Here is a 27,410-nt window from a genome sequence, read left to right on the forward strand (position 1 = left end):
AAAAAAAAATTCCTTCCCCATCCCCTTATTTTAAGAAAAGTCAATACAATGAAATAACCTTTCGAAAGGATAGAAATGACAGGATATCAAGCCACAGATAGATTCAACAAATCAGTGTTTTATTTCATGCTCAATCTAAAATTAAGAAAGTTACTTCTTTACTCACCAGGTCATTAGCTTGATCTATTGTAAAAACATTGTTGTTTACTCTATTACCAACTTCAATATGTGCATCAGCTAAAGATGAAATAAGCTGTTTGCACTCATTCTGCATTCGTGTGAATGGGACGGCAATTTCATCATAATATAAGTGTTCTGAAAGGATATCAAGTAAACGTGGCTGCACAGTTAGCGTAACAGCTTTACACTCCTAAAATATAACAGACAACAAATATTCAGAGCAAATAAACGTAATTCTAAAGATGCATATATCTTCACTTGCAAAATACCAAGTTCTAAATTTCTACTGATTTTCAATTTATGTTGTTATCTCCTAAAACAACATAGTTAGTTGCACAGAGAAAAGGTATCACACCCAAACTACTCTAAAATTTTAATATGAAGGACTACAGAACATGCATATGGAACTACTAAAGTTCCATTACATTTGCCAACTAATTACTGTTACTTTACTCTGAATTTATTCCAAGTTTACATCTATATAGCACAGATTCAAAAATACATAACTGTAAAAAGAAATCAGTCAGATAAGAACACTTAGCATGCACAAAAAATGTTATTTAAAAACTCATTATTAGATTTCTTAACAGTAGAACCCATAGCTTCACATGCCATACTGTAGAAATGGGTATATAATTTAAAAGCTACTTACCTGCCCCCAAATTTAACTAACCCTTCCCACTCTGTCTTGTTGTTGCCTGCCCCAACCAGAAGGGGAATGGCCTCAGTGGTGAGACATGAGGGGTTCTGTGGGATCTGGGTGATCAGCCTGGGCTTCACAGAGTAAATCCAGAGAAGCTCTGTGAGGGTCCAGAAACCGAACTGTCAACACTTGCTGCTGAGTCTGAGAGGCACAAAAACACAGCATCACTGCCTCTCCAGCACATTGAGTCCTGCCTAAAAACAGATGAGCCTTGCTTTTTCCAGAAGCAAAACTGGGGTCTCAGTTGCAATAAAGCATGGCTCAATTACTTTTGGGCACAGCTCTGACAAAATGCTAAGAGGCAGTAATAAATAACTCTCACAGCAAGTGTAGACAGTTAAATTTCCAGAATTCCAGTCAATGGAATAAACAAAGCCAGCAGGAAGTTTCTTTAATTTACAGAAGCAATTCGTACACAAAGTCATACATTTTACTAGAAGGTAAAGGGGCTGTAGGGTATGGATTATTTGGAAACAAAGATTTTTGGCTTAAATGTGGAGATTATTCTTTGTGTGACCAAAAATTATGCCTTTGCTAGACTACTCATACAAATGGATCTCTAGTACTCAAAGCTTCTTATCTTTGGTAGTTTTCAGTGATATCTGAGAGAGATATAGAGGAATAAATGCCCAATAGTTTTGAACTGCTTCCATACATACACGTTTTATTAGGAGGGACATTTTTAAAAAAATATATCTTTAATGATTTCAGAGAGGAAGGAGAGGGAGAGAGAGATAGAAACATCAATGATGAGAGAGAATCATTGATCAGTTGCCTCCTGCACGCCCCACACCACAAGGATCAAGCCCGCAACCCAGGCATATGTCCTGACCTGGAATCCAACCCTGACCTCCTGGTTCATAGGTTGACATCTACCACTGAGCCATGCCGGCTGAGAGGAGGGATATTTCTTAACAGATAGTAGATAAAGAGTAAATGTTAAGTACAGGCATAACTAGTAGTCTCAGGTATAAGACTAGGAATTCTAAGAAAAAAGTCCAGGGTTAAAGGCAAATGAGAGACAAACAATTTCAATATAATATGGAATACTTTTCTGTAATTGTTGGATTTTTATACAGAGAAAATTTTCACTTTTCTGTTTATAAAATATAATGAAAATAATCCTAGCAGCTATTGAAAATTTACTTAATGTAACTTCATTTCTTTTTGGGCAAAATCTTACCTTTTGTAAAGCAGCCCATTCACAGATTACCAAAGCAACACTAATTCTCTGTAAGGCAGATTTGGAGTTCAAATGGAAGAGTAGTAACTGGCCAAGGGATTCAGCTGGTTTAATTTCTTGGGTTACTACATTTACTCCTGGATCACAAATACAGCAACAAAGTGCTCCTAACAACCTAAAAGGGAGAAAAAAGAAGTTACTATACAAGTTACTTGAAGTTAGCTTCCCCTATTGGAGCTAACTTTTCCCAAGAAGGCATAACTCCAGTCTTACCTTCACAAAAATATATAAATCCTATTTAAAACTTCAAAAAATTAAGTTTTCTTACATGTTACTTTTTTCTTCCTTTGTAAGTAGTGTGATGGAGGAAGGATTAACAGACACATTAGAGGAATCTTTGGGTTAAATGACTTTTGAATTTATGTATACTCACTTGGCTGCCATCATTCTGGCCCGCATAACCACAAAATCCCTGGTGGCAGCGTCTTCCATAATGGTGTCTGCACCTGCAATGTACTCCTGAAGTACTTCTTTACTCTGGCTTTGGCCTTGGCGTATCTTACCACCTGTTTTTTCCTAGAGGGAATGAAAAAAATACCATAAAACAATAATTAAAGAGTAATCATTAAAGTTTAATAGCAACATCAAAAATATTTTCTTTTGTTATAATCTCAGTAAAATACAGTTCTTTTCACAAAATTTTAATGGATAGAAATTACTATGCATTTTGTTAAGATCCTAATAAAACAATTCCCCATTAAGCTAAATTAATAAAATCACACTTATCCTATCTAATAAAAGAGCAATATGAAAATTAACCATCACTCCGCTATACCAACGAGCCACACCCACCAGCCAATCAGGAGTGAGTATGCAAATTAACCCAACCAAGATGGCTACGGTCATGGAGAGAGCAGGAGGGAGGCTTGGGTTTCGCTGGCGATGGAGGAGGCCAAGCTTTCTGCACACCCTGGCCAGCCCACTCCAGGCTACGAAGTTTCAATTATAGAAGGTAAATAAAATCCCAACAAAAATGGCAGCAGCCGCGGAGCTGGAGAAAGCAGGAGGCTAGGGTTGCCCCTGGCGATGGAGGAAGCCAAGCTTCTGAAGCCCTGGCCTGCCTTGGCCTCCACTGCAAAGTTTCAATTATAGAAGATAAATAAATCCAACATAAATGGCTGCCACCACGGAGCAAGCAGAAGGCTTGGCTCTGCTCTAGGCTACAAAGTTTCAGTTGTAGAAGATAAATAAATCCCAGATACCAGGGCCTCCGCTTGGGTTACTGGGGGGCGTGGGTGGCCTGCAAACCATCACAGGCCCCTCGCCCAGGCTGCCCCATGCACCAAGGGAACCCCCACCCTGATCCGGGACACCCTTCATGGCAAACCAGCTGGCCCCACCCATGCACCAGGCCTCTATCCTATCTACTAAAAGAGTAATATGCAGACTGACCATCACTCCAACACACAAGATGGCTGCCCCCATGTGGTCAAAGATCCTGCCCCCATGTGGACACAAGATGGCCACCACAAGATGGCCAGCAGGGGAGGGCATTTGGGAGGGACCAGGCCTGCAAGGGAGGGCAGTTGGGGGCGATCAAGCCTGCAGGGGAGGGCAGTTAGGGGTGACCAGGCTGGCAGAGGAGGGAAGTTGGGGGTGACCGGGCCTGCAGGGAAGGGCAGTGAGGGGGGACCCAGGCCTGCAGGGGAGAGCAGTTGGGTGGACCCAGGCCTGCAGGGGAGGGTAGTTATGGGTGACCAGGCCTGCAGGGGAGGGCAGTTAGGGGTGACCAGGCCTGCAGGGGAGGGCAGTTAGGGGCAAGCAGGCTGGCAGGGGAGCAGTTAGGCATCAATCAGGCTGGCAGGAGAGTGGTTAGGGGGTGATCAGGCTGACAGGCAAAGTGGTTAGGGGCAATCAGGAAGGCAGGCAGGTGAGCAGTTGGGAGCCAGCAGTCCTGGATCGGGCCTAAACGGGCAGTCGGACATCCCTAATGGGGTCCCAGATTGGAGAGGGTGCAGGCTGGGCTGAGGGACACCCTCCCCGCCCCTGCACGAATTTCGTGCACTGGGCCTCTAGTAAAAAAACAGAACAGATTTCCTATGTGGTTACCATATTAATTATTATGAGCTAAACATACAAATATAGTATGTCCCTTTCACTTACCTTGGCTCTAGCTTTTACTTCCAGCAACATATTTAAATCAATAGGTAAATGTGAAGGCTGCATCATTAAGCAAAGCCAAGCACCCATCCATGGACAAGCAGCTGCTACCACATACTGAACTGAAGCCTTGCTCAACAATTCCATCCAAACCTACAGAGTGAAGGGGGAACATGAAAGTGAAATTTTTCTAGTAAGGGCTAATAAAGCCTAATACTTATTTTTAGGGAAAGCGAATTGAAAAAAATAATTTTCAGAAACAGTATAGATTAATTTTAAAATTCAATATAGAGGCCTATTTTTAAAATACTGGGGTGTTTGGGGTTGTTTTTTTTTTTTTGTAGGTTTGTACATTTTAAATGTAATAAAAAAGAAAGTTAAAAATTTTTTCAGTATTTTATCAAAGTCATTTAAAAGAAAAAATACCCATAGAAATAAGTTGTCAGAATCTCAATAAGTCAATGAAATCCTTTGCATATATCATAAAGTTCAATACCAATACAGTCCCACATTCAACTCACTTCAAGATATAAGAATTCATGATAAATATCCTCTAACTTTAGAGATAATATCTAGTATAAATTAAGAACAGTATAAGTCTTGATTCATGATCTTACTTATTAATAAGATACCTTACTTGATGACTAACAGTAAATGGGATACGACCAGTATGAAATAACAGTGGTAGAAATACCACCACTGGTAACAATGAGCCAATAATTCAAGATTAATTTAATGTGTTTTAAAGGTACAACAGTGCAATTCCCCCCTCCCATAAATGTTATTAAACATATCACATGGTCCTTCTTTAAACATTCCAACACATATAACCAATCTTGCTAAGTAAGGGAGGAAAGTACTAAACTATGATAATCAGACTCTACAAATCACCAATAAATCCCAAAAGATACTTTGCAGGATCAATAAGCATTCTAATAAATAGCAAAATGAGTGATAGAGAAAAGCAGTCTTTCCTTCATGTTATTTTCTATATTGAGGCTATCAGAAAATACTTAAAATACTTGCAGAGAAGGTCACATAAGAAAGAGAAGCATGCCAGTCGGACTTAACTGTTATACTGCATAAGAAGCCTATTTCCTCATCTCACCTTGCAGATCTCCAGACTTTTCAAATCTCTTAGATGATTTCTAATTTCTTAAAAATCCCTGACCAACAAACAGTATAGCAATTATGAAAAAAATTTTAAAACTACCAAGTTACTAAGAAAAGGAGTACAGATATATTCACTGGTTACCTTGTGAATGAGGTCCAGAATTTCCTGGCTGCTTTCTAAAACACAAAATTGAAAAATGTGTCGCAGCATATCAGGCAGAATAGGTATAAGCCAAGACGAAGAGTTCTGAAAACAAAAAACAGAATCAAAGCTATAGCACATAACTCATAGGTATTAGCTTATTTGAAGAGTTATATAAATAAGTCAAATAATCTCAAGTATTACCATAAAGAGACTACTTAGCTTTATCAAGAAGGTTCAACTAGTGATAAATTCTAACAAGATTTTAGAACACCACCACCATATTTACTATTCCAGTAGTTTGGAGAAACTGAATGGCATATAATTGCTAGGAAACTGGAGAAAGTCTGATTATGATTAACAACACTAGATTTTGCTTCAAAAATGTTGAAATCATCCTCCACATGGAAGGAAGCTCTAACCAGCAACATCTCCTTGGTTACATTATATATCACTGCTTTGTCAGGGAAATTTGAAAGATGATCAGATTGCTGCTGCTGTGTTCACCAATAATCCAAGTAAAAAATTATGATGATACCCAAACTAGAAAACTCTACTTTGAGTTCGCTATAAAATTAAGGCAGAGGTTCTTAATCTATTTTGGTTCAGGGGCCCTTTGAAAATCTGATGAAAACTATGCACACTCTTTTCTTTGAAAAATCACAGTTATATACATATTTAGGTGTAACAATTTGCTCCCAATTTCAGAGGGTTCAGGGATTCCCTTATGCCCAGATTTAGCACCTCAACCTAAGGAATTTTTCAACAATTCAAAAGCTCACCTAAAGTAAGCAAATAGTGCTCAACCAAACATCTACTGTGTGCCCAGGATTCTCAGAAAGGAATCTCACATGTCTATTATTGTTGGAATAAGTACAAGCTCACTGAATAAGACTGAACAATTCTAGTAACTAATTCACAGTATCTATCATCACACCCCACCATAATTTTTTAAAGCAAATATACGTTGTTTGGAAGAGAAATTTGAAAATTTAAACTGAAATTTCAGGAAGCTAGACGTTCTAGGGATAATGCATAACGTAGAAAGCTATGTATAATTTTCTAGCCAATGAAAAACTAATGAATAACAAAGATAGGACCAGGGTTACTAGGTGTACTGGTTAATAATGGCCGATTTTGTGATCAAAGAAAACACAATTTCAACAGAAACATCAAAAGTGCTTCATTCAAAGTAATGTCCATCGCTAGCTACACATTTCCCCCATCTTTCAGGTAATTTATGGATACCGTCCCAATAGAACTTTTCTTGTTTTGAGGCAAACCATTCAGAGACCAAATTTTCCACTTCTTCGTACATTCTGAAGTGCTGCTCAGAAAGTGCGTGTGCCATCGATTGGAACAAGTGATAATCTGAAGGAGCAAGGTCTGGTGAATACGGTGGGTGGGTTAATACTTCCCAGGCAAGATCTTTAATGTGTCTTTAACTGGTTTTGAAGTGTGTGATGGTGCGTTATCATGAAGCAAAATTACTTTGCTGTGTCTTCTGGCACATTCTGGTCATTTCACGATCAAAGCGTGGTTTAAATTGCTTATTTGTTGTCGGTAGCGATCAGTATTAATGGTTTCACTTGGTTTTAGAAGCTCATAATACACCACACCTTCCTGATCCCACCAAATGCAGAGCATTGTCTTCTTTCTGAAGCTATTTGGCCTTGCAGTCAATGTTGATGGCTGACCTGGATCAACCCATGATTTTGTGTGTTTGGGATTCTCAAAATAAATCCACTTTTCATCACAATTAAGACTTTCTTCCATGCCATTGAAGCAACATTTTACTCATGACTTTCCCATTTTCCATTTGTCTTTCGTTCAGTTGATGTGGCACCCATTTTCCTTCCTTTAAAATCTTTCCCATTGTTTGTAAACAATCAGAAATTGTTTGCTGAGCAACATTTAATTTTTCTGCAAGCTGTTTTTGAGTTTGACATGCATCTTCATCCAATAATGCTTGTAATTCTTGGTCTTAAAACTTTTTCGGTTGACCTGGACGTTCTTTGTCTTTCACATCGAAATCATCATTTTTAAAGCGTTTAAACCAGCATTCACAAGTATCTTGAGATGGAGATGTTCACCATAAGCTTCCCGAAGTATACGATAACTTTTTCTTCAAAATAAAGTAATGAATTAAACCTTTCCACAAATGCTCTTTTTTTGGCACAAAATTTGACATTTTTAAGTGTAAAAATATCTATGATGTTAACTCCTTCAGAAAATTTGACACATGAAGTTTTGAAGCTTGTTGTCAATACAACAAAATAGCATACATGTCAAATCGCAAATATATCAACATATGTGTAACTCCATCTATTGAGAAAAATCCGCATTAGTAACCGGTACACCTGGTATTTGTTCTCAAAATAGTTTGAAAGATGTTTAAAACAGACAACAAAATCATCAGCTGTGGTAGCCTACTTACTGATTTGCTATGCCTTAACTACTTTTCATTAAAAGGGAAAGGGAAACTGAGAAGCTCTTTTTCTCATCAGACAGAATTAGGAAAGCTGTAACAACAGCAAGCAAATAATTTAATATTACTCTCCTATAATCTCTTCTCTTTTATGATTTCTTCCCCATCATATTTACCACCCTCAATCCCATTATTGGAAATCCAAACAGTTGCTTGTAGATCCCAAAGCTTTATCTATAGAGGAATATTGTTTCTCCTATATTTATAAACATTAAATGTGATATAAACTATAGTAGTCTTCTCAGGCTACAAGCTTAATTACTATAGTAAATTCCACTTTACACTTACTAAAGACAACGAGGGGGAGGAAAGGATAAATAAGTAGAGAAGGGGGAAGAGGGGGTGGAGAATGGCAGAATTTAGAGAAACTATTCTGTATGATACAATAATGAAGATATGTCATTATACATTTGTTAAAACCCATAAAACAAATGTACAATATCAAGACCGAAACCTAATGTAAACTATAGACTTTGACTGATAATGATGTGTTGCCTCACTGATTATAATAAATGTACCGCTCTGGTGTGGTGTGGGATGTTGATGGTGGGGAGGAGGTATATGCTGTGAACATAAAAATGCTCTAAAAAGTAAACTTAATAAATAAAATAAAGAGAAAAATAAAATTTAAAGAATAAAGAGAAAACAAAAACATCCAACCAAATAAAAAAAATACCATCCCAGAATACATAGATCAATATCATCACAGGAATTAGCATTTAAAAAAAATGCAGATTCTCCTCAGTGAAATGAGCCAGTCTGAGAAAGATAAATATCACATGATCTCACTCATGAGGGATATAATGAACAACATAAACCGATGAACAAAAATAGAACCAGAGACAAGGTAACACTGAACAGACCATCCAACCTCAGAGAGAAAGCGGGGGGAGGGGGGAGGGAGGGGCGTAGAGATCAATCAAAGGACTTGTATGCATGCATATTAGCATAACCAATGGACACAGACACTGGGGCGGTGGGGGCTTGTCCTAAAAGGTGGGAGTGTTGGTGGTAGGGGGGTCAATCGGGAAAAAAGGAGTCATATGTAATACTTTAAACAATTAAAAAAATGCAGATTCTCTAGTCGCATAGTATAAAGTCTGCTTAGCAGAAAATAAGGCTGGGAAAACATCTGTAGACCAAATTTAGTCCACCTGAACAATTGTACAAATATCTTCTTTACATATATATATATACATATATATATATATATATATATATATATATGTTTTTATTGATTTTAGAGAGGAAGGGAGAGAGAGATAGAAACATCAATGAAAGACAATCATTGATTAGCTGCCTCCTGCACACCCCTGACTGCACAAGCCCGCAACCCAGACATGTGCCCTGACCAGGAATCCAACAGAAACCTCCTGGTTCATAGACTGATGCTCAAACACAGCCACACCGGCCGGGCCAAGTATCTCCTTTTAAATATAGTTCCAAAAAGTAACATGCCTTTAGCTCACTATTAGTACTATCTTAAAAGATCACAAGGTTAAACTGATGAACCAAAAGATAGTTACAGAGGCAGTAAAGCATCAAACAGACTGTCTAATTACAGCGGTAAGGTTAGGGAGAGGTGGGGGAAATAAGAGATCAACTGAAGGACTTGTATGCATGCATATAAGAGTAACCAACGGATGCAAAACATTGGGGGGTGAGGGCATGTATGGGAGTGGGGGGGGGGGCAATGGTAAGATATGTACACATATACCTTAATAAAAATTTGGAAAAAAAAAAAAAAGATCACAAGGTATAGTTTGCCAATCCATCTCTTATAAAAGTGAAAGCTGGCCCACCAATTTTCATTTATTTTATACCTGTCTTCTAGTAGGCATTGATTTAGACAGGTAATTTAGTGCTGTTGCTTTGTATTTATAGGTTTATTTAACTGGATTATAGTGAGGGAGCAGGGCACAACAGGGACTGTACTATTTTTAGTCCTTTCACAGAATTGTAGTTGGCAATAAATCCCTAACTGGCGAAATTGGTATCCTAGGTGGGCTAAGATCTTGCCAGCACCCTTTTGCTATGTCCCCCCTGCCCCCTTTATCTTCCTACAAGTATTGCTGCAAAATGGGTAGGTGTGGAAAAAAGCAGCAATCTGATCATCATTACCAAGAACACCTGACTCCTGCTTGTAGGCAAATTAATAATCTTTTCTATCTCCATAGCAAATGAGTTTGGGTGGCAGAGAAGATCTGGAAAGAAGCTATAAAAAAGTGATGAGCCCTAGCCAGTGTTATTCAGAGTTACAGCATTGCCCAAGCACTAAAAAACGGGCTGAAGGTTCAATCCCAGCCTGGTAGGGGTACATGCGGGAGGCAACCAATGTATTTCTGTCACACCGATGTTTCTCTCTCTGTCTCTCTCTCTCTGTCTCTCTGTCTCTGTCTCTCTCCTCCCTTCCATTCTCTCTAAAAACCAATGGAAAAAATATCCTCAGGTGAGGATTAAAACACACACACACACACACACACAAGTGATCACACACACACACACACACACACACACACACACACACACACACACACACAAGTGATGACTCAGCCTTGGCTGGTTTGGCTCAGTGGATAGAGCGTTAGACTGTGGACTGCAGGATCCCAGGTTTAATTCCCGGTCAGGGCACATGACTGGGTTGCGGGCTCGATCCCCAGTAGGGGGTGTGCAGGAGGCAGCCGATCAATGATTCTCTCTCATTATTGATGTTTCTCTCTCTCTCTCCTTCTCCCTTCCACTCTGAAATCAATAAAAATGTATTTTTTTTTAAAGTGATGAATCACAGCCGAAACCGGTTTGGCTCAGTGGATAGAGCGTCGGCCTATGGACTGAAGGGTCCCGGGTTCGATTCCGGTCAAGGGCATGTACCTTGGTTGCGGGCACATCCCCAGTGGGAGGTGTGCAGGAGGCAGCTGATCGATGTTTCTCTCTCATCGATGTTTCTAGCTCTCTATCCCTCTCCCTTCCTCTCTGTAAAATATCAATAAAATATATTTAAAAAATAAAAATAAAAAAAATAAAGTGATGAATCACAGTGAGTTCTTTCACTAATTTGGTATGAAATCCTACTTTGGTCCACTGTAAAAAAACAAGCCCCCCCCCCCGCAACAAACCCAATTCTGTATTTAGACAATTTACAATGCCTTATTCATGTGCTCAACCAATACTTATTGAAAGTAGCTAAATATTTATACTTCAGCTCCCCTTTCCATATCTTTATAAAATCTGTCCAAACCGAAGTATGCTAATGTTCTCTACAGCCAAAGTCTATTTTTTGGCCTTTCTTTCCTTCTCTACATATGCACATGTTAAATTTTCTTACAACCTGGACTAAGTATACCTCAGATTCCAACTCAATCTTATGTATATCTTTCTGCTAAATATAAGCTTCATGCCAAAACCTGCCTTTCAAACATGATTCACAAAGTGACTGTATGCAAATGGAATGAAAAAGTTCACCCAGTCAGCAGAACATAGCAAAACAAGAGATCATGTCCAGAAGCATACCTTTCTAGATCTTGAAGTCAAAGTTCTGGCTACAACAGTTAGTGGTTATCAACACTAGTTAATCTAGATATTCCAGTAAAGGAGTTTACTGATAGACAAATACATTCATAGATCGCACTGATTGCCTCTGAGGGCTTGTCCATCTTCCCCTGCTCCTGAGGGGCGATCGGGGCAGCAGCCGCCACTTGCCAGCCCCACTGACACCAGCTGCTGGCGCCAGCCCCAATCACTCCGTGCTGTCAGCGGTGGCAGCGGGAGCAGAGCTGCTGGCAGACAGGACTGGGGGCTGTGGTGGGAGGGGCCGGGCCAGGTCTAGGAGGATGGGCTGGGACCCACCCCTGTGCCTACCGCAGCCTCGCAGCCCACAGTTCCTTTCAAGGTGCATGAATTCGTGCACTGGGCCCCCAGTATATATAGATTTTAAAGCCCTATGGATTAAAAAAAATAAAAATAAAAACCACGAAGGGAAGAAATTTGGTAACTTTAAAAGGCCTATCCAAGTGAATTTAAGAATACAGTTCTTACATCAAAAACATTTAGATAAAAACCACAAAACTAAAACAAAAATAAAGTAAAAACTCAGAACCCATGCCAGTTTTGTCATATCAACCCATGCCTGATCAACTGAGGATTACAAAACGGACCTGACAGTTTTTCCTCAGAAGAGTCTGAGTAGACAAAATAAAAAAGATAATGCAAAACAAAATTTAAAGATGCTGATTCATAGAAGTGCAACACAGTAGCATGCTGCAGATTAAAGCAAGTCTATATGGAATATCCCTAATTCACATAGAAATGCATGGTTAGTGAACACAAAGGAGACATTTATCTGTACTATAATCTATTGCAGGGGTGGGCAAACTTTTTGACTCGAGGGCCACAATGGGTTCTTAAACTGGACCGGAGGGCCGGAACAAAAGCATCGATGGAGTGTTTGTGTGAACTAATATAAATTCAAAGTAAAGGAGCGGAGGGGAGAGCAAGAGAACCCTCCGCTCTTTCGGCTCCGCGGGCCGGATAGAACAGCCGAACGGGCCGGATCCGGCCCGCGGGCCGTAGTTTGCCCACGGCTGATCTATTGTCTAAAATAATTAACGAATGCTTTTTAAAGATCACTGGCTCAAACTGTAGTACCTATAAATAAGAGCATGAAAGACAAATGGATTCCTTATGATATTCCTCTAAATTCTATTATTTTGTTTGACCCATAGGGTTATTTAAAAAATAGGAATGTGAATATTACCTGAATGATTGCTATAGACATTTTAGTGTGTGACTTCTGAAGTATTCTATCCTTGGAAATATCATGCTCTTAAAAAATTGAGTTATCCTTAAGAAGCAAGTGCCTAGCAATTTCATTGTTAGTCTTTAGAAGTACTACAGAGCTTCAAATGTAACCTTCTAATCTGAGATGGGTTCTGCCAACCATCAAATTCATCAGCAAAGACAGAATAACAGGTCTTTGACAGGAAGGGACTATTCAATCTTTCATATTTACTGAGGGCCTTCTAAGTGTTAAACACTATTTCAAGTGCTAGTAATATAACCTACATGAAAATATTACTATTAAAATATTCCTGCCTTTAGCATGATTACATCCTTTTGTGTCTACATGGTCACCATCCTATTTCTACTAGGCCCAGCATTCTCCTGATCCTTGGATATGTAGTAACGGTAACCTGATGATCCAATTTACTTTTAAAAATTAATTTACATAAATTTCAAGATTGCTAGACATAGTTATTCCTTCTTACCTGGTCCTGTGTTGATAATAACGTAAACAGAGTTTCCAATGCTGCTCTTCGAACTGATGATATAGTGTGATGCAAAAAAGGCCAGACACGTGGAACTAAAACTGTGAGTGACTGCTGAATACTAATAAAGAAGACACAAGTTAATCTAATTATTCTCAGTTGAAACTCCATTGATACATTATCTAAATATCATTTCCTGGTGGACCTATTATCTTTTTAGAGGAGTAAGTTCTAAAAATATAATACAATTTTCATATGAACTTTCATTTAATACCCTCATTCAAAACTGTTATTACAGCACCAGTATAGCCAGAGCAAATAGTCATAAAGAACAGAAATATTAACATTAGGTTCTTCTATGGTGCTAATGTCATTAATTACCTTTATCAAATTAGAACTTTCCAATATAATGTTTTTATTCTCAATCTGTTCTTATTAAAAAAAAAAAACAAATGGGACATGTATCTTAGCTGGTAGTAAACCTACACAAAATCAGGATTGCTAATCCTTACTCCTATCCTGTGGGCAACCATAACATACACATCACTTACATCCACTCTGGGGCCATCTCTGCCACATGTCAAATGAGCAAAAGGTGGTATGGTAGTAGCTTTGAAATGTATCCTGATTTAGCATTACTAAGTTAAGAAAACTCAAATATCTTCCTTCTTATAGGTTAGATTTTAAATAGGGAAGCAAGCAAAGCCACATCGAGGCTAACAACTTGAGCCATAAGATTCCTGTCACATCCATTAGTGATTTATAAAAGTTACCTGGAATGAGGAAATGATTTGTAAGTAGCATTTGGAATACATACCTCTGTAGAAAAAGGCACGAATAAAAAATGTCAGTGTAACTATTTATCTGTTGTTATGTAGTTCCTCTCAGAAGGCCTATCTTTTAATACTTCAATACTTGAAGGTTTGTATAAAAAACATGACTTCTTACATTAATTTACACATTTAGTACACATGCAACACAGACTCAAAATATGTAAAAGCATAGTAACAACGTCTTGTTAATAGTGTAACTCCTCATGCTCCAAGTGACATGCTGCATTTCTTCTGACATAAACTAGAAAGTATTGCCAAATAGCACAATATATGAAGCAAATGTTCTAATAAATAAATTTTGGGGAAAAAAATTAAAAAGTACATTATTTCACATTGTGGCAACAGAACTTTCACTACATTCTTTCATTTTTTTACATTATGTAGCTTTCCTAACTCTATCTAGTTGATTTTTTTTTAAGTTCTAAGTCCTTTATTTAGAGCAGGTGTCAATAAATCTAAGGCCCACAGACTAAATCCACTCTACCTGGTTTTTAAATAAAAGTTTTATTGGAAACAGACATATTTACTCTTTTATGTATTATCTATGGCTGTTTTTGTGTTACATTAGCAGAGTTGAGTAGTTCTGACAGAGATCACCTGGCTCACAAAGCCAAAAATATCATTATCTGCAGAGTTGAGTAATTTTGAGAGATCACATGGCCTGCCAAGCCAAAAAGATAATTATTTGACTTCACAAAAAGGTTGCCAATCCCTAACTAAGGATAATTAAAAGCTCCTGCATTTTGCAGCTTGAGAAGAGCTTTCACACAGATTAACACATTTACTCCCTATATGCACTATCACCTCAATTTTTCTATTCATTTACTTGTACAGTCTAAAAAGCAGGGAATACATTATTTAGCTGAGCTTCATTTCAAATATTAGGATAGGAAAGTACACAACACTAAATTTTTTTATTTATGTTTTTTGGATTCACTCAATCTCTCTGCCTTTGCACATTATATTCGTGCACCGATGGGGTCCCTCAGCCTGGCTTATGCCCACTCACAATCCAGGACCCCTCAGGGGATGTCGGACTGCCGGCAAAGCAGCAGGCAGCCAGGGAGGTACCCAAGTCCAGGCCAGGTGCCATGTCACTCCTGCTCATCATGACCCTGCTGTGCTTGCCGCCACTCAGTAAGCTTGCTGAGCGTTGCTCCCGCTGTGGGAGTGCACTGACCAAAGGGGGGCAGCTCCTGAGCTGAGTGTCTGCTCCCTGGTGGTCAGTGCATGTCATAGCGACTGGTCGAACAGTTGACCGGTCGCATAGGGTTTTATATATATAGAAGATTATTATGTATCTTCTTCCTGATGAGTAATTCTTGAAATCAAGAACAAGCGTTGAAGTAAACATTACAAGGGAAAAGAGTCTAGAGGAGCAAATTTTGGAAAATGCCATGCTGATGTTCAACGATAATTCTAGTAACTAAATATCACTAAATTAGGCAAAAATTCTATATTTTGGGGCTAGAGGTGAAAATAAAATGCAATAATTATTTTCTGAAGTCAACTATTATAAGATGAATAAGATGAAGACTTCTATAACCAAAGTAACCCAAGCATAAAAGAATATGACTTTTTTTAAGTTCCTGACCCAAATGTGCTAGTGGCTAGATAGTTTGGGAGGGAGTGAGGGGACTTCCTGAAAATTGTAGTCTTTGGCATCACCAACTTTAGTACTGTTTCTAAAAGCTAGACTATTGCCCTAGCTGGTTTGGCTCAATGGATATGGCATCGGCCTGTGGACTGAAGGGTCCCAGGTTCGATTCCAGTCAAGGGCACATACCCGGGTTGCGGGCTCAATCCCCAGTAGAGGGCATGTAGGAGGCAGCCAATCAATGATTCTCTCTCATCATTGATGTTTCTCGCTCTCTCCCCCCCTCCCTTCCTCTCTGAAATCAATAAAAATATTAAAATAAAATAAAAGCTAGACTATTATATTTTTAGGCTTTAAGTATCTGGAAATTTATGTAAATACTTTTTACTTTATTCCACTAAATAGAAATAATTACCTGCATTGTTGGACCTGAGGGTAAGTTAACAGGGATGAAAGAAGAGTCATAATACTATTGGTTGAAGCTGTTAGATCATCTAGTTCCAGAAGAGCATCCCATAATGTATTTATAATGAAGGGTACCTATAAGATCAGTTATCAAGGAAATAGTTACTGATTTTACACAATATATTCACAAGCCATGCCAGGTTGTTTGTATCCCAGGAGTCACTACTAATTCAACAACATATACAATCCCAATGATCTTGAACAGAGTCAGTTTTGAGCCAAGTTAAGAAGGGGATATTATTTGCCTTTAACAATTCCCGACCCGTTTTTAATGCCACTCACATCTATTTTGAAACTTCTCTTCCTAACCGGATTCACAATGGGAGGGAGAATTCAGGAAATAAAAGAGCCAATATTTTATTTTACGTAAAAAACTAAACTTTAAAAACAATACAGTGTTGACATATAGACATGGCCCTCTTTGTAATTTTATTTAAAACAGTACTAAAGACAAATTTCATTTGTAAAATACAGTTTGCTGCACTTCCAAATATACGTGTTCTGGTTTTGATTGAATACAAGGGAAACAGATAGACCTTGAGAAGAGTCACTTCAAAAAATGAGACCAGATTAAAAAACAAAAAGCTAAAAACGAAAATCAAAACAAACAATCTCGTATGTCTAAAAACTAAGAGTAAACTAAAGAAGAAATGTTTGTCTTTTTTTCAAGGAAGTTCCCTGCATAGTGTGTGTATGTGAATGGGAAGAACATTAATAGACACAATTCACTCTTCCTAAGGATAATGTATAATTGAATTGTATATACCAGAGGGCTGTCGTAAGAAAAATGGAGGGTAAGGGAAAAATAGTAGTCAATGTTTTTCCTAATACTTTACACCCCAAATGTAAACAAGCTATACAGGAAGAATATTGAAAAAAATTAAATTTACCTTTTGTGTCTGAAGATACACAAGGCTTTCTACCACAGGTACTAATGATGCTGCAGCAACAGCTCTGACATCATCATCAAGGTCCTGGAGTCCTTCAATTATTTTAGTTAAAACTTTAGGCAATAAAGTATTAATTACATCCTGTAAAACAGTACATCAAAATAAATTAACTTTCTGTAGTACAAATATTGTGCTTAAACATTTTTTATTAAACTTACCATATGAAAACATAAATCCAAATCTTTATTAAAAAGGAATCACATAAACAGAAAAGAAAAATAACATCAATAGAAGCCTATATAGCTAATCCTATTTGCAAAAGACTACAATATCAAGTACTTTATTATTCAGTGTGATTTAAAACATCAGAACATGCCCTAACCGGTTTGGCTCAGTGGATAGAGTGTCAGCCTGCGGACTCATGGGTCCCAGGTTCGATTCCGGTCAAGGGCATGTACCTTGGTTGCGGGCACATCCCCAGTAGGGGGTGTGCAAGAGGCAGCTGATTGATGTTTCTCTCTCATCGATGTTTCTGACTCTTTATCCCTCTCCCTTCCACTCTGTAAAAAATCAATAAAAAATATATTTTAATAAAATAAAACATCAGAACATGTTCTCAAGGTAAGACTATGAATTTCCTGTGTGACCACACATAGATAACCCTGGTATTAGAACCTTAATGCCTATTTTTCATTCAACCCCACTGATAGCCAAAAAGGGTATGAGAAGAGGAAAGAAAAGCAACGCCTTCCTGCTTGTCTTTATTCCAATCTACTCTTTTTTCAAGTTCCTCAAGAGAGCCAGCCTTCAGAGGCCATTCCTGTGATCACATACAATGGAATCTCACCTAGAATTGGTCTTGCTATGAAACAATAACAGGTTTCCCAACCTAATTCATCATCTTTGATTTGTACTTAAAATTGTTATCTGTACCTGTCTCTATGACACTATCTAAAAAAGCAAATCTTGAAGGACTGACTTACCTGTAACAGTAAGAATCTAGGGCCATTTCGTATAATTAATGAAAAGAAACTGAGGGGGGAAACTCTCCCATATATGCTTCAAAAACTGAATGTTTACCTGACGAACTGCCAAAGCATATTTTATTCCTAGCAGACCTCCATGTCTAACTTCCCATTGTTCTTGTGTAAGTAACTTAAGCAGCACATCCACAGTCTTATGAACTCCTGTTTCATTCATGTGTTTTAACACAACACCTAATGTTTGAGCACAAGTTTCACGAACTGGTGCCACAACCTACAAATGAGAAAGGAAGAAAACTCATATTTCAAAAGGCTTATCTTAGTGAATTTGAAATTTAATTGGGCAAAGCCTCCCTTAGGTGATACTTACTTCATCAGAAACAAAGTCTCCAAATCTGTCTAATGCAAAAACACAAAGGAGTCTAATAACCAAGTCTTCCAACCACTCTTGATGCTGCTGTATCATCTGTTAAACAATCATTTTTTAGTAACAAAGATCACACTTTGTATTGGGGCTTGGGGGAACATATTAGGTCCAAAACAAAAAACTAAAATACTGGAACTGATTATTTTAGCTGTAGGAACAATAACCAAAATATATTAGAGTTCCAATTGCTACTTTAATATTAACCACATCCACTTATTAGATTCAGATACACTATACCAAAATCTTTAAAATTCATAAATTCTATTATACTACTTGCACTCCAAGAGAAATGAAGAAACTACTTAAGGCTGCTCTAATATCAACTGTATCTATCATTTACTTACTATCTATCCTGTTACCAGTGTCTCCATGCTACACCAATCATATTGCTCACTAGCCTCTAAACTATCTTCTTATTCATTTTACTCTACTTTCTAATCCATTATGTCCTGCTCAAATATTCTTGCTTCTACGTATTTTTCCACTCAATGTTTCTGAACATCTTTGCTGTGAACTTGTTCTTCCTGTCTATAAATAAACTTCTTCCTAACCTTTTTACTTTTACACTTCCCCTCAAAATCACCTTTCCATATTTCTTATTATTTACCTTTCATTTGTACCTTATGGTACATGCTGTTACTTCTCTAACATGGAAAAAGAGTCAACTACTGAAACTCGATAATAATTGTTTCTTTACTAGACTTACCTCTTCTAAAGTACTGTCTCCCATTTTACCACCACTTTTCCCATGAGCTTTAAGTATTTCCCTAAGTCCAGTGCCTGCACCATGTCGAACCTAAAAATAACCAGAAAACAAATGTCAAGAGGTTAAATGCTTAAGAAACCAAGTTTAACTTTTCTTTAATTTGAAAAGGGAATATTAGATTTTTAAGAAATTAGAATAAACTAAGTGACATTTCACAAAAATGTTTTTTTCTTCTACTATCCAAGGAGAAATACATTTATAAATTTTATAATTTTGGTTATGTAAAATGTTTTTTAAATCAAGCTAAGATAATAGCTATTCTAATACCCTCCCGAAATATATGTAATCTACTTGGCTGTCCCTCTTGTACCCTCTATTTGCATTCAGCATTATCCACATTAAAGAAAGTATCATATATTGTTCTTCATAGTCCCAATATCAATATTTTAGAATATATGCATCAAAACTAAGTTCTAAAGCTACCAGTGTTAAGTGGCAAAAGAAGATAATTCAAATAAAATATCTCATGACTAATGCTTCACTATAGCCCTGTACCCTTCTGAAGTGACATTTGGAAGGGAGAAAACAGGCCACTGACACTGCACCCACTTATTCCAAGATCTCTTGTGTGTTAAAACATGAACAGCTTTAAACAGAAATATTACCAAGGAGCAGAAAGACTGCTAAAATGTACTCCAAACGAGTGTCTTTGAAATTACCCAAAGGCCAATATAAGAGGAAGAGAATGGTTTGAGACCACCAACCCTAAACTTCAACCAGAGGAACTTTACTTTCATCTCTCTTACATACTGGGACCTGTTAAAGATTTTCTTTGAAGAAATATATTTGAGGTTTAAAAGCTGTTGTAGAAATTTCTACTTTTAATCAAAATTGTCCAAAGGAAATTTTTACTGTCTTGGAGAGATGTACAAGCCTTTGTATTATAGAGACTGAACTATAATACAAAGAAATGAACTAGTCATTAAAGAAATACAACAAAAATGATATGAAAGGTGAAAATCAGTCCCAAGTTTTCTACTTAGTAATATAAAATGCCTTGAACAGTGGTCCTAAAAAGGACACGAGTGAGGAATAAGAACCATGACAAAACAGATTGTGCTCAACATGGTTCCCTTCATTGGCAAAGAAAATAAAGCTAGAAAAATTATAATAAAGAAACCGTAGACAGCGAGACTGGTAGGAAATGTGGAGAAGTGAGGGCTGGCCATGCTCCCACACAGGTGGCGGCTGAAATTCAGGAGAGATATCTCAGCTGCTGGGGTTCCTCCTGACATCATTCCTAGAGCACTCAGCTCAGGTGGTCAAGGAAACTGCATGACTGGGTCCCACAGAACACCTACAACATAAGGCTATACTACCAAGACTGGGAGTCATAGCAGATCTACCTAATACACAGAAACAAACGCAGATGCAGCCAAAATGGGGAGACAAAGAAACAGACCCCAAATGAAAAAAACAGGTGATATCTCAAAAAAAACAACAACACACAAATGAAATGGATGCAAGCAATTTATCAGATATAGAATAAAAAGGGGGGGGGCAGGGGTTATAAGGATGCTCAAGGAACTTACTAAGAACTACAACATCATGAAAAGGACACAGAAACCATAAAAATAAACAGCAGCCTTAAATGACACACTAAATCAGATGGATTTAATTGATATCTTCAAAGCATTCCACCCCAAAACAGCAGAATATACATTCTTTTTAAATGCACATGGAACATTTTCTAGGACAGAACACAAGTTAGGACACAAAACAAGTCTCAGTAAATTTAAGAAGAGTGAAATCATATCAAGCATCTTCTCTGACTGTAATGGTATAAAACTAGAAATCAATCACAAGAAAAAAAACCCTGAAAAACTGACAAAGACATGGAGGTTAAATAACAGGTTACTAAACAATGAGAACAAGGAAGAAATCAAAAGATACCTTGAAATAAATGAAAATGAGAACACAACAACCCAAAAATCTATGGGACACAGTGAAAGCAGTCCTAAGACAGAAATTCATAGCATTACAGGCCTACCTCAGGAAATAAGAAAAAACTCAAATAAATAATCTAACTTTAAACTTAAAGAAACTAGAAAAATAACAACAAAGCCCAAAGTGCGCAGAAGGAAGGAATAGAGATCAGAGCACAAGTAAATAAAATAGTCTAAAAAAATACAAAAGAGCAATGAAACCAAGAGCTGGGTGTGTTGTTGTGTGTTTTTTTAAAAGACAAACAAGACTGACAAACCTTTAACCAGAATAAATCAAGAATAAGAGAGGACACAGATAAATAAAATAGAAAGGAAAGAGAAGTAATGACTGACGCCAAAGAAATACAATTGGACAATCTGGAAGAAATGGATAAATTTTTAGAAACATACAATCTTCCAAAACTGAATCAGGAAGAATCACAAAATCTAAATAATCAGATTACAACTAATGAAGTAGAAGCAGTAAAAAAAAAATTCAACAAACAAAAGTCCTAGACTGGATGGCTTCACAGGTGAATTTTACCAAACACTCAAAGAAGAACTAACACCTATCCTTCTCAAACGATTCCAAAAAGTTCAAGAGGAGGGAAGACTTCCAAGATCATTTTACAAAGCCAATATTTTCAAAAACTAGGTGTAGACACTACAAAGAAAGAAAATTATAGGTCAATATCCCTAATGAACATAGATGCTAAAATCTTCAACAAAATATTAGCAGACCAGGTCAGCAATACATTAAAAAGTTCATGCACCATGATCAAATGGGATTTATTCCAGGGATGCAAGGTTGGTACAATATCCACAAATCAATAAATGTGATATACCACATAAACAAATTGAAGGACAAAAATCATATGATCATATCAATAGATGCAGAGAAAGCATTTGATAAAAGCCAGCACCCATTTATGATAAAAACTCTCAGCAAAGTGGGAACAGAGGAAGCATACCTCAACATAATAAAAGCCATATATGACAAACTCACAGCAACATCATACTCAATGGGCAAAAACTATAAGCATTTTCCTTAAGATTGGGAACAAGGCAGGTATGTCTGTTTTCATCACTATTATTCACCAGGTATTACTGAAAGTCCTAGCCACAGCAATCAGACAAGAAGAAATAACAAGCATCCAAATTGGAAAGGAAAAAGTAAACCTGTTGGTATTTGCAGGTGACATGATATTATATAGAGAGAATCCTACAGATTCCACCAAAAACTACTGGAACTGATAAATGAATTCAGTCAAGTAGAGGATATAAAATAAATCTATAGAAATCAGTTGCATTTTTATACACAAATAATGAACTATCAGAAAGGGAAACTAAGAAAACAATCCCATTTACAACTGCATAAGAATTTTTAAAAATACTTAGGAGTAAATTTTACCAAGGATGTAAAAGACATGTACTCGGAAAATTATCAGACAATAAAGAAAGAAATTGAAGCTATTTATAAGTGGAAGCATATACCATGTCCATGGATAGCAAGAATTAACATCATTACAATGTCCATACTAACCAAAGCAATCTATAGATTCAAAGCAATATTCCTATCAAGATACCAGTGGCATATTTTATAGAACTAGAAAAAAATATTCCAAAAGTTTACATGAAATCACAAAAGACTCCAAATAGCCATAGCAATCTTGAGAAAGAACAAAGTTGGAGGAATCATGCTACCCGATATCTAACTATACTATAAGGCTATAGTAATCAAAACAGTATGTTATGGGTGGATGGGAGGTGATCAACCAAAAAACTTACATGAATATATTCATAACTCATGGACACAGACAATAGCAGACCGGGCAAAGGGGCGGGCTGGAGGTGGTTAATGGGGGAAAAGAGGAGGCATATGTAATACTTTTGAAAATAAAGATTAAAAACAAAACAGTATGATACTGGCATAAAAACAGACATATAGATCAATGGACAGAATAGAAAGCCCAGAAATAAACCCAAACCTTTATGGTTAATTAATATTTGACAAAGGAGGCAAGAACATACAATGAGGTAAAGGTAGTCTATTCAGTAAATGGAGAAAAGAAAGAAAGGGAAGAAAGGGAAAGAAGGGGAAAGAAAGGGGAAGGAAGGAAGGAAGGAAGGAAGGAAGGAAGGAAGGAAGGAAGGAAGGAAGGAAGGAAGGAAGGAAGGAAGGAAACCACCTTCTTACACCATACACAAGACTAAACTAAAAATGGATTAGAGACTTAAATGTTAGACTCAAAACCATAAAAATCCTAGAAGGAAATATGGGTGGTAAAGTCTCAGAAGGAAATATGGGCGGTAAAGTCTCATGAAACAAATATATTTGTTTCATGTAGCAATATATTTCTTGATATATTGCCTTGGGTAAGGGAAATAAACAAAAAACACAAATGGGATTACATAAAATTTAAAAAGTTTTTGCACAGCAAAGGAAACCATCAACAAAACAAAAAGACAACCCACTGAATGGGAGAACATATTCGCCAATGATAAATCTGGTAAGGGGTTAATATCTAAAATTTATAAAGAACTTAAAGAAACTCAAAACCAAAACAAAAAAACACAAAAAACTAATCCAATATAAATGGGCAAAGAACCTAAATAAACACTTCTCCAAAGAGGACATACAGATAGATGGTAAATAGACATATGAAAAGATGCTCAACATCACTAATCATCAGAGAAATGCAAATTAAAACCATAATGAGATATCACCTAACACCTGTTAGAATGGCTATCATCAATAAATCAACAAACAAGTGCTGGCTAGGATGTGAAGAAAAGGGAACCCTCGTGCACTGCTGATGGGAATGAAGACTGGTTGCAGCCACTGTGAAAGCAGTATGGAGGTAACTCAAATAATTAAAAATGGAACTGCCTTATGACCCAGAGATTCCACTTCTGGGAATATATTCCAAGAAGTCCAAATCACTAATTAGAAAAACTATATGCATCTCTATGTTCACCACAGTGTTGTTTACAATAATAGCCAAGATTTGGAAGCAGCCCAAGTGCCCATCAGTAGATGAGTGAAATAAAAAAGCTGTGGTACACAATGCAATACTACTCGGCCATAAGGAAACAAAAACGAAGGAAATCTTACCTTTTACAACAGTATGGATGGACCTGGAGAATATTATGCTAAGTGAAATAAGCTAGTCAGAGAAAGACAAGTACCATGTGATTTCACTTACAAATATGTAGAATCTAATGAATAAAATAAACTAATAAATAAAATAGAAATAGGTTCAGATTCAGAGAAAAGACTGACAACTGTCAGAGGAGAGGTGGGTTTTGGGGCTGGGTGGAAAAGTTGAAGGGATTTTTTTTTTTATTTGTTTGTTTTTTAATACTCACCCGAAAATATTTTTTCCATTGATTTTTAGAGATTGGAAGAGAGGGGGAGCAACACAGAGAGAGAAATATCGATGTGAGAGATAAACACATCAATTGACTGCCTCCAGTACACACCCCAACCGGGGCTGGGGATTGAGCCTGCAACTGAGGTACGTGCACTTGACTGGAATTGAACCCAAGACCCTTCATTCCACAGGCCGATGCTCTACCCACTGAGCCAAACTGGCCAGGACAAGTTGAAGAGATTAAGCAAACAACAACTCTGAGACATAGACAACAGTATGGTAAGAGGGTAAAATTTATAAAGAACTTAAAAAAAACACAAAAAAACCCCCAAAAACTAACCCAATATAAAATGGGCAAAGAACCTAAATAAACACTGGACTTGGGGTGATGAATACACAATACAATATATAGATGATGTATTATAGAACTGTATACCTGAAACCTATATAATTTTATTAACCAATTTCACCCCAATAAATTCAATTAAAAAAAAATACCAAAAAAATAAATAAAATAGGTAAAAAAAAAAAAAAAAAAAAAAAAAAAAACAAGAAAGAAATCATACCTCCCATGAGGGATTAAAAAGGTCATTGCAAAGTTCTTCACAAAAACTTTCCAAAGGCCATTCATTTGTCTAAATAAAAAAAACAACACAGTATTACTACTAAATCAAAAGGTCTATTTTATGCTAATAATTTAAGTAATTTAATAAAGTGTATTTATGTAGAGATATAATAGTAACAGTCAGGTCTTAACATCCTTAAATAGTTAAAATTTCTATTAAGATTTTTAATATAATTTATTTCTATTGACAGATTATTAAATACTATCTACTGACACATTAGTATGAAAAACTTATAAACAATTTCAAAGGACATGTTAGGCCATTTCAATAGTACCTCTTCAATTAAGGAAGAACTATCTGGAAGATTATCAATCAAGACTTTGGAATCATTTGCAGACTGATTAATAACAACATTTGATATTTTTCGTCTCTTTTCTTCTGGCTCTCCATCAGTGCTATCATTGCTAAAAAAAATAAATAAAGTCACTGTTTGAAACGTGAATAAGGATAATGTGAACCACAATAAATGTAAGAAAACCCATCATTTGAACAAATGTTTTGGCATATTCTTATGATTTATTTATAATTTCATATATCAAATAACTAAAATTAACCACTTAACCACTGAGTCGGTATCGCTCAGTGGTTGAGCATCGACCTATGAACTAGAAGGTCATGGTTCGATTCCCAGTCAGGGCACATGCCCGGATTTCGGGTTTGATCCCCAGTGGGGGGGGGGGGGGGGGGGGGCAAGCAGAAGGCAGCCGATCAGTGATTCTCTCTCATCATTGAAGTTCCTATCTCTCCCTCTCCCTTCCTCTCTGAAATTAATAAAAAATTTTTTTTAATTAACCACTTAAAATTTTTGAGCAAAAATATATCCTTATTGATGAACATAAAATAGCCAATGAATTCTTACTTTCAAACTGGTTCTCAAATTTAAAAAGTCTTTGTTTTCTGCCTCTCTAGAACCAGTTCCTCTCAAAGTCCCTTGGTCTAACAACCTAAATCTGGCCCAGCATAACTTTTTTAGGCTTCTGTACCCAGGAGAAAAGTAATATATTGAGTAACACGCTATAATTTTATTCTTGAAAAACCCAGAGATGAGACAACTGATCAATAAAAATGTTTCCAGAAAATATGAGGAATGTTATTTTATGACTAAAGGACCAAAAATATTGAGGCTGGCTTCACAACAAAATATTACAAAGGAGAAGACAAGTAAAACTATTCTGAATTAATGGAAAGGAACAAAATAGCACTTTTAAGGTATAAACAGCATCATTTTCTATAACTATTGCACCCATCTTAATAGTGTAATTTGTTTGGCCAAATATATTTTCTATAAGATGATGAATGAAATCTGAGCCTTTCTAATTTCACTCCTTATTGTTTTTACTCTAATTCTCTCCAATCTAAGCCTTTCTAATCTCACTTCTTATTGTTTTTACTCTAATTCTCTCCAATCACATTACAGTCCTTGAACTAGTTAGGCACATTTCTACTTCCAGGCATTTGCCCTTGCTATTCCTTCTATGTGGAAAGAAAGGAGGATTCTTTCAGATCCCGAAAAGTCAACTCTGTGAATCCCTCCTTGATCAGTCCATTTAAAAACTTTCTACCCCAAAATATTTCACATGTTCCTTACTTTATCTCTTTTTTCCTTCTTAATCCTTATCATTAACATGTGATTTATTTATTTATCTTGTTTCACATCTTTCCCTCTAGCACAAAAGGGTGGGAAACATTTTTTTTTTGCCAGGGGCCATTCAGATAGTTATGACATAATTTGCTTAACATAATTCACTTAATATAAATTTATGTTGCTATGAAAAAAGTTCCTAGATTTATTGAATTTCAAGTCCTGCCTGTGGTTGCCAAGGCAGAGCCAGACCCCTGCTCTAGAATGTAAGCTCCAAAAAAACAGAAATCTTTTATCTATTTTATTCACTACTGTATGTTGAGTGCCTAGTACAGTATCTGGCACATAGAAGATATTCAGTAAATATTCGTGGAATGAATGAATCACAAATCTGAGAAATAAGATCTAATATTTGAGTAAAAGTGCTTATATAAATAAAGCCAGTCGAAACAATTACTAGTTATCATAAATTCCTAATGAACTGTTAACTTAAAAAATATTGTTAGCTATAAGCAATAAAGATTCTATACTTAAAAATAATCTCATATAAAAATTTATACCAACTAGATGTTTATTATTTGTCCTCTACTGTGCCTAGCTTTTAGATAAACACTGTAAAAACACTTACTTTTTAGCTTTATACAGATGGGGAAAATGTCAAAAGATTGCCATCTGCAACAACCATTTATTTTTATAGGCTCTCATGTTT

The 27,410-nt window shown here is 36.7% G+C and overlaps 1 protein-coding gene across 3 annotated transcripts in view; it reads right to left on the reverse strand.

Moving 5' to 3' along the window:
* The window catches only part of BTAF1 (B-TFIID TATA-box binding protein associated factor 1), a 117,743-nt gene that overhangs the window by 49,309 nt on the left and 41,024 nt on the right, over positions 1-27,410 (reverse strand). For all 3 annotated transcript variants that reach the window (XM_080687034.1, XM_080687035.1, XM_080687033.1), the window contains 13 exons: positions 25,394-25,523; positions 25,060-25,128; positions 19,135-19,224; positions 18,372-18,467; positions 18,099-18,275; positions 17,019-17,159; positions 16,079-16,203; positions 13,234-13,354; positions 5,482-5,586; positions 4,230-4,379; positions 2,500-2,642; positions 2,067-2,241; positions 167-370 (listed from right to left, as the gene is read on the reverse strand). In XM_080687034.1, coding sequence (XP_080543160.1) covers positions 167-370; positions 2,067-2,241; positions 2,500-2,642; positions 4,230-4,379; positions 5,482-5,586; positions 13,234-13,354; positions 16,079-16,203; positions 17,019-17,159; positions 18,099-18,275; positions 18,372-18,467; positions 19,135-19,224; positions 25,060-25,128; positions 25,394-25,523 — 1,726 coding nt within the window. The remainder of the gene's footprint in view (positions 1-166; positions 371-2,066; positions 2,242-2,499; positions 2,643-4,229; positions 4,380-5,481; positions 5,587-13,233; positions 13,355-16,078; positions 16,204-17,018; positions 17,160-18,098; positions 18,276-18,371; positions 18,468-19,134; positions 19,225-25,059; positions 25,129-25,393; positions 25,524-27,410) is intronic.

Source organism: Plecotus auritus (assembly GCF_963455305.1).
Source record: "Plecotus auritus genome assembly, chromosome: 9".
Taxonomy (NCBI): domain Eukaryota; kingdom Metazoa; phylum Chordata; class Mammalia; order Chiroptera; family Vespertilionidae; genus Plecotus; species Plecotus auritus.